Source organism: Manduca sexta, unplaced genomic scaffold (assembly GCF_014839805.1).
Source record: "Manduca sexta isolate Smith_Timp_Sample1 unplaced genomic scaffold, JHU_Msex_v1.0 HiC_scaffold_2549, whole genome shotgun sequence".
NCBI lineage: Eukaryota > Metazoa > Arthropoda > Insecta > Lepidoptera > Sphingidae > Manduca > Manduca sexta.
The window spans coordinates 8,767-17,357 of NW_023593524.1; the positions used below are offsets into that span (position 1 = coordinate 8,767).

General features: G+C 38.5%; 1 protein-coding gene across 1 annotated transcript; it reads left to right on the forward strand.

Annotated features, from left to right (window-relative positions):
* Positions 1-385: 385 nt before the first annotated feature.
* LOC119192269 (regulator of G-protein signaling 6-like) lies at positions 386-7,729 on the forward strand (the record flags this gene model as incomplete). Its single annotated transcript, XM_037446095.1, has 5 exons — positions 386-638; positions 764-892; positions 1,582-1,645; positions 2,347-2,439; positions 3,364-7,729. Coding segments are annotated over 5 exons (605 nt in total), but the record flags the coding sequence as incomplete, so codon positions are not given.
* Positions 7,730-8,591: the final 862 nt, after the last annotated feature.

Here is an 8,591-nt window from a genome sequence, read left to right on the forward strand (position 1 = left end):
GAGAGGCGCGAAATGTACTCCTGAGTTGAAGAACCTTATAAGGTATTTAGTCTAGTATCCAAAACTAATTGGCGTGATGGATACTTTCATACGAACAAACATTACCTAAGTTGTATCATTGGCTTTGCACATTTTTCTCGAACGAGACAAGTGTATTGAATACTTCTGGTTAAGGATAATGATTTAATCGGCGCTGTATGTAAGAGATATTCCAATTTACAAAAACATATAAACGTAATAATTTCGGTAAACAGCGAAATGTAACCTTATTATTTCAGCAATTAAGTAGGCACAGTAGGTAAATATGTGACGACATTTCAAAACAAAACGTTGCGCGTCGACACTCGACAGTCGTTGTATTGTGCGTGTCGGTGTATGTGCTGAGGTGTGTGTGTGCGCGCACTACAGCGCGGTGGACTAAGGCCCGATCCCTCAGTAGTAGAGGAGGCCGTGCAGTGGGCCAGTACACACAGGGCCGATATCATTATTGACGCGAGTCGCGCGCGCAGCAAGGAGCCGCTGCCGCCGCGGCGCGTGCGGCGCTGGGCGTTCGGCCTGCGCGAGCTGCTGCGCGACGCCGCCGGCCGCGAACACTTCGCCAGGTTCCTCTCCAAGGAGTTCAGCGGCGAGAACCTCAAGTCAGTACTCGCGGGGCTCGGGCGTCTATTCAACTATTTAATGAGTCAAATTATTAAATATTGTTTTAAGTTATTTATTACCCACATTGTAACAATAATAATGAGATGTTCAATTGATGTGCAAGGTTCTGGCTGGCGGTGCAGGAGCTGAAGTCGTTGCCGATCCGCCGCGTGGCGGCGCGCGCCTCCGAGATATGGAAGGAGTTCCTCTCCTCCGACGCGCCCTCGCCCGTCAACGTCGACGCCGCCAGCAGGTAATACCGCTTACTTACACGTTGCTTTCATAAACCAAACTGGAAGAAGATATTCCCCACATTAAATAAAATCGTTTGTACACGCAGTTCGTAAAAAGCTGGCCGATTTAAAACAATAATAATAGATTAGTGGTGGTACAATTAATACACCGCCATTTCGTCAACATCACCGGAACTACATGATCGATGTGGTATTGACATAATTGTAGTGATGTCGCACAACAATCACTAGATGGCGATATTTAATTCTGAGTTGCTATAGAATTTGCGCGACACAGTATATATATATCACCTCCGACTAGGAACCTTAGTGATAAGTCTTGCTACATATTTTCGCGGTACTGATAGGTTCAAACAAATTTTATCCCCATGAGGGTTGAATTTATCAAAATCCTATTCAAGCGAACGTCTTCATAATAGTAGCTCCAATCTTTAATTTCAGTTCAATCAGTCGAAAATCTAAGAAGATATATACAAACTTTCATCCCCTATTTTATCCCCTTGGAGGCAAAATTAATCAAAATCCTTTCTTAGCGGATGCCTACGTCCTAACATCTACCTGCATGCCAAATTTCAGCCCGATCCGTCCAGTGGTTTGTGCTGTGCGTTGATAGATCACTATGTCAGTCAGTCACCTTTGAGTTATATATATTTAGATTAGCAATTAATTGTATGTTTTATGTTTACAGGGAATTGACTCGGGTGAAGGTGGAGTCTGGCATGCCGGATAGATACTGCTTCGACCAGGCGCAGGTAATATTATAAAGTTTAACACCCTCCCCTGAGTAAATGGCCTTGGGTATTTCTTGCATACATTTTCAGTGCACGATGTCTCAGAAATATGCAATGGTTTACAAATAAATTAAAAATATATATATTTAGGTAATTTCGAAAATTTTAAACTAAAAATATATTCCTTATTACATTTTCTATCTAATAGTGTAGGTTGCAAATTAAAATGATCTAAACCTTTAATACCCTTTCCCAAGCAAATAGCCTTGAGCATTCCTTCTATACATTTTCAGTGCACGATGTTTTGGAAATATGTAATATGGCATTTTTATTGAGAAATTATTCACACAATATCCACTTTATAATCAAGTTGAATCTACCAAAGTGAAGCTATTATATTGTAGAAATATGCAGTCTTACTTATAAATATTTCGCAAAGCTATGCTTACTTAAAACACAAATTGACTCGATCAGCTGTAAGTCAAGCCACACTGAGGCCTATGAGAGCTCGTGAACATTTCCTGGCCTGCTCCCCTCCTCAGTATAAGAGGAAGTTCCTTCTCCTTTCTCCACACTTCCTCCCCAGCTATCCCCTCCCAACTTTCCTCCAGGCCCCTGGAGTGAGCCGGGGGACCCCAGTATCCCATTTCGCAAGTTACCCCCCGTGTTGACTGTGGGATCTGATATATAATTTTATGATACCGAACCTCCGTTGTCGGCAGGCGCACGTGTACCATCTGATGAAGTCGGATAGCTACTCGCGATACCTGAGGTCCGACATGTACAAGGAGTACCTCAACGGGTCCAAGAAAAAGGTTAAATGCACTCTAATTCATTTCAATAGAGTTCCATTTCGTTTTGAACTTATCGCCCTATTAATAATGACCTATTTCAAAATTGTTAATTTGTGGGAATCGTTTAAAACTAATTTCTGTTGGTGACTTTTACTTTTTCTTATTTTTTTCATGCTATAGGTTTTATTTTTGATCTATCTATATATATAAAAATGAATCCCTATTTCCCTTGGTCACGCCATCACGCGTGAACGGCTGGACCGATTTCACTATATTTTTTTTGTTGTGTTTGTTATTGTCAGGAGAAGGATCTTATGAAAGAAAAAATTCAAAAAATGCGCCGATAATTAGAAAATTTAAGAAAACTTAACGAAATATTAGTTTTATATAACTGTAAATTGTTTGAAATAACTGTCAGCGATTGACAGAATGCGCGCTGCAAATTCATAGTTAAGACGGGACAACGTCTGTCGGGTCAGCTAATTACTAATAAGTTCAATTTTGTAGCAAAATAAAAAAACACGTCGCAAACACAACTTCGTGTTTTTAACGATTCTACCATTTTGGAATAGGTCATTATTTTATTAAGAGAGCGTAATATGTTCAGCGCCATATATTTTAGTTCATACTGTTTTGAATGCTTTGTTTTTAAGTGTGAAAATGCATTAAAATATAATATCAAATGCCTAAAACACGGATGGCGAACTACTAACAAACATTTAATATTGTCGGTTGAAAAGCTGATTTACTTAAGCGACAATTTTTTCGATAAAAATTTACAAAGTTAAAAAACATAGAAAAATGTACGGATTTTAAATACTATGATATGTGGCAATTATAAATAACTTCACTCACCATCAGGCGACGTGGAGACATCCTGCCACGCTGGTTTGAAAATTGCGTACAAAAGTATAAAATAAATAATATCTCTTTAATTTTTTTCAGACATCAGTAAAGGGCATTCGGTCGATCGTGTCGTTTACCGGACGTAAGGAGACGTCGTCGAACTAAACGCGGACGTCTGATGACGTCGGTTAGTTAATTTAAAAGTTCGTTTAATTTTGAAGTTTCGAAATACAAGCCAGTTTCAAGCTGGCTTTTGTTTCGACGTAAAGCAATCATTTCTTAATGTTTAATATTTTGGATTTCAGCGAAATCAGTTCAGTGTGATCGTAAGCATGACTTATATTATCCCCTTATTCATAGGCGTTATTAATCTAAGGACGGAGCATTGTGATAACAAGTCTGTTTCCCAGCTTTGTTTATCTGACAGCCAACTAGATTCAAGTTGTATCTCAATATTAGCCAATCACAACGGCCCTGTGTCTACGCACTGCGAAGGCTGCCATGCCGTCAGCACTGAAACAGACTTGTTATCACAGCAATACTCCGTCCTTATATAAATAACCTCCATGAATAAGGGGGTAAGGGTTAAACTAATGCACTGAAATATAATTGTTATTTACTTTATTATTTGACTCTACGTTTTTTCATTGGATGTATTAGAGGACCCCTAGTGATTCAATGTAAGGAACAGATGAAACAATTTAACTTAAGAGTCCATTATGACTCGTACGCATAAACAATGCTTATAGTAGTGTAAATCTACAGTATTGTGAGTGAATACGTGTTCAAAGCTAAGTTTAGACTACGACACTACTCATATAAATACCGACGGTCCCTACGTATAGTATCCGAATCTGCAAAATTGTATTTTGTAGATGCAATACTTTGCGTAGGGACTGTCGATATTTTAATGGTCCTTATTAAAATGAACTGCATTTATTTAAGACAATAAGGATCGAAGTGCTTATCGCCATGGTAATTAACACTAAACAAGCGATGTTTATACCACGGTTCTACGTAAAGTATTGCATCTGCAAATGCAATTTTGCATATAGTCTGGGCGCCGTATTCCGTCTAAGGGGGTATATTCGTCTTTTTGTGAGTATTAGTGAGAGTCCGCCTGGATAGGTACAACTGCAATGTCTATTTCTGTCAAGCAGTTTGTAGTCACTGTTGTAGGTTTGAAGGACATTGTAGCCAGTGTAACTACTGGACATAATAATATCTCATGTCTCAGACGAGCGCAGTGGAATACCAAACACTATAATTCAAGGTGGTGTTTCTACTGTTTATGGATGGTTACCATCAGGCGAACGGTAAGCTCGTCTCGTCATTCAAAGCAATAAAATAAAGCTTTGTTTGCCGTGTAGGGAAGAAATTCACAGAATCGCCTTTTATGACTTCATAAAGATCTCAGGAACACACTGGATGCAGGCTTTCGACAGGTCCGTCTGGAAATCTTTGGGGGAGGCCTATGGTCAGTAAACTTTATGTGGCTGATGAAGTTAAATTTCTAAGTGAGTGTTGGTAAAAATTACTCGCGGATTCGGATTTGCAAGTTCTCTTGCTCATACCAACCTCGCTATAATAATATCGGCCCTGTATTATATACTGTCCCACTGCTGGGCCTCCTCTACTGAGAGATTAGGCCTTAGTCCACCACGCTGTAGTGCAGGACTTCACACACCCTCATTCCTATAGCGAACTTCTCAGGTATGCAGGTTTCCTCACGATGTTTTCCTTCAATAACAAAGTTTACAGTAAATATGCTTGTGTCGTAGTATGAACTTGGTGTAAGACTGTCAATATTTTCCTATTAAAGGAATTGTTATTTAATAATTAGATAAAAATTGCATAATCTGACTTTAGGGGGTGAAGATGGGGAATGGTTGAGTTCAAAATTAACGTAAGTGAAGAAAAAAAGCAATCATTTTTAATAGTAAATTTAGGAGAATGGTGCAGGTGGAAAGAGGCAATTTATTTTTGTTTGCACGTCTTATCACATCACGATATTTTTACTGTTTAGGCACTTGAACCACCGCCGACGTAAAGTGACGTACTGTTGACAGTTTTTTGCTCAATAAATTTAAAATGTAGATCCCATGTGAGTAATATACAGTCATTTTGACATTGCGTTAATAAATGAAACAACATACTATTTTTGTGTGAAACATTGTGCGAAATATAATCTATCAATAACGAATATTTTCACCAAAATTTCGGTTTTAGTTTTCTGTTTTTTTTTATAATTTTGTCGTCTAGTGTGAATGGTATGTGAGTGAGTGTTTCTGACTATAAGTGTGACGTTGCTGCGACGAATTCTTTTAGAGCAGTAGTAGTGGCAATAAATTGTAAAATTAAAATTGCTTTGTTGACATTTATTTTATTCGAAACAAACACTTTTTTATTGACTTTACACGCGCATCTCTATACTTGCTAAATCGTTCATCGTCGGCGATGGGACTCGTGCCTTGGGCTTTTACGATACAATAACTTATGACGTGTATAATCGTCTTGCGACTTTTCTCGTCGCGACGTCTCATAACGTCGACGTAATTATACGTCCGATGTAAATTCTTCCCTATCTTCACCCTCCTTCGCCCCTAGGCGTTAACACTTTCAAATTGTAATTTTTTAAAAACACTTTGTAATTAATTTTGTATGTGTATCTCGGACTTTTAGAAGTATTGTAGTACCAATATCCGTTGTAAGGTGGCGCCTCTGTACTTAAAAAAAATATGAGACACTTTCAATTATTAGGCGGTATAATTTTGATAACAGACGAAACGCAATATTGAAAGTGCAATGAATGTCAAGGTAATCTTTAGGGTCAAGGTCAAGGTCATATAAAAATGTAATTTCAATGTCGTCTTTAATTATGTACTAGTGACTGCTTTGACCGGCATTTTTATTTTCTAACTAAAATATCATGTAAAGATCAAAGTCAGTTTTAGTGACTTCGTTTTGATTATGCAAACACCTTTTTGAAATATAATATCAGCCCTGTATTATATACTGTTCCACTGCTACACGGGGCTCCTCTACTGAGAGATAAGGCCTTAGTCCACCACGCTGTAGTGCGGGTAGACTTCACACATTCAAAATTCCTATAGAAAACTTCTCAGATGTGCAGGTTTCCTCACGATGTTTCCCTTCACCGTTAAATCAAGCGATAATTCACAAATACACACATAACATTAAAAGTCAGAAGTGTTTGTGTTTTGGACCAGCGGACATTCGTCTCGGCAGTCCATTCCACAACCAACTAAGATATCTCCTATACATACTATGTAATAATTAGGTGTTTTTATAGTAAAGTTCGTTGAACCCGGACAAGACCATCATGTGCAATCGAATATTGCAATCAAATGGTGCAATTCGATCGCAATGGGAAAGGAATTGTCTACCAGTGTTGTAAACTTAATTACTATGTTTTAACCTAGCCAATACTATGACAGCCATCCAATCAGCCAGTCAGTAAGCCATGACATTCCCTTCTTCCCACCATAGCTACCCGAATCATTGGAGGATTTAGAAATTTTATATTTTTTATTGGTCCGTTCCACACGCAACTAGGCTATCGCCTAAAATAACACAGCAAAGGTCAAGGTGAATGTCAAGGTCATGTTCAAGGTCACGTACAGCGCCGCCACTCACCGTTCGAACCCAACGTAGCCAAATTGTATAGACTGTCGTTTTCTAGTCTAAGTATTATTTTTTCTCTTCCTTCTTGAGCTTTAAGAGTGTTAAGATAGTTATTCAATTGTGTGCGTTGTGTTTATTGCGGCAGGGCTCAGTTTGCGATGGCGGTGCGTGACTGATAAGCCAAGGGTCCCGCGTATATTGGTATAAAAACAACTAAGAGAGCGATATATGTTCTAAACTTTATAAAGTTATCGTAGTTCAACAGAATTTGAAATTTTGAAATGTTATACCTTAGTATGTCAAAATTTCGAAGATTTCTGTTTAAATATGGCAAATTTACAAAGTTTAGAACGTTTAAATCGCTCCCCTATAAGGCTGTGTTTTTGCATATGTACCAATATATATAGGACCAGTGGAAACGAGGCAGTCATTGGCTAGGCTCACTCTATTATTGATCTCGTGCGAGAAATTATACTGGAGGCAAGATGCTTTAAAATTTTTAGTTCTAATAAGCCTTTGATCTTGATTTTTTTGAGGCGTCTATACAGCCGTGCTAAGCTCAAAATAGGTATCTTAAAAATAACAAAATCTTGATTTTTATGTCGTCAGCTTAAAGAAATACCCATCCAATGAACTTACCTCAATAACGGTATCTTGTTTAGAACTTGTTAAAAAACCTTAAAAGAGTGTCTCTATCTCAGTTATACATACAAAACTATATTTACAAAACTCCGATTATCTCGAAATAATGTTTCCCTGATACCGCTTTGGCGCTTAGCACTGCAGTATAGTTTGTCATCATTTCGCGGCCCACGGAAAATAATGTATGTGTTTAATTGGACCTTTCAGTAGTCAAAGTTGTTAATGATTGTTATTCGTCCGCCAAGTTTGAGTTTTTACCGCTAGCTATTAGTTGATTTGACCCACCACAATAAACGCAACGTTTTCAAATATATATTTATTTAGATATAATACTCTGTCTTTGTGGGAAGTGATTTTGGGTGAAGGAAGGTCTTCCCAGCAGTATAAGTTCGCGTTTGCGCGGTGCGTTATTTAGTCAATGTGTTTGAAAGGTGGTAAAAGAAAGCGACGTGACTCCGTATTGGTTGAAACTAACAAGTGACTAAGGTCTCTCGACCAATCAAGTCTAAGCGACACAGACTTACGGAACTAACAAGTGACTAAGGTCTCTCGACCAATCACAAACATCTAAGCGACATAGACTTACGAGTCGCAAGCGACATTCTAAAGGGACTGTAACGTGTTTACGTTCATATCGTCGGTTGAACGGCTAATTGTCTTAAGCGACATTTTTTTGCGATACTGTTTCATGCATATTTAATTACTGGTGGTACGTCTCATATGTGAGTCCGTCTGGGTGCCACTGCAATGTCTATTTCTGTCAAGCAGTGTGTAGTCACTGTTGTATGTTTGAGAAGTAGCCAGTGTAACTACTGGACACATAACATCTGATGTCTCAGACGAGCGCAGTGGAATACTAAACTTTGTAATTCAAGGTGTAGGATCTACTGTTTATGGATCGCTTATCAGGCGAACGGCAAGCTCGTCTCGTCATTCGAAGCAATGAAAATAAATAAGTTGTATTGATTGGTTGATTCTTACTGGTGTGAAGTTAGCGGTTATAGCGGACTATAGGACGCCAATACCCAAAGTTACTTACC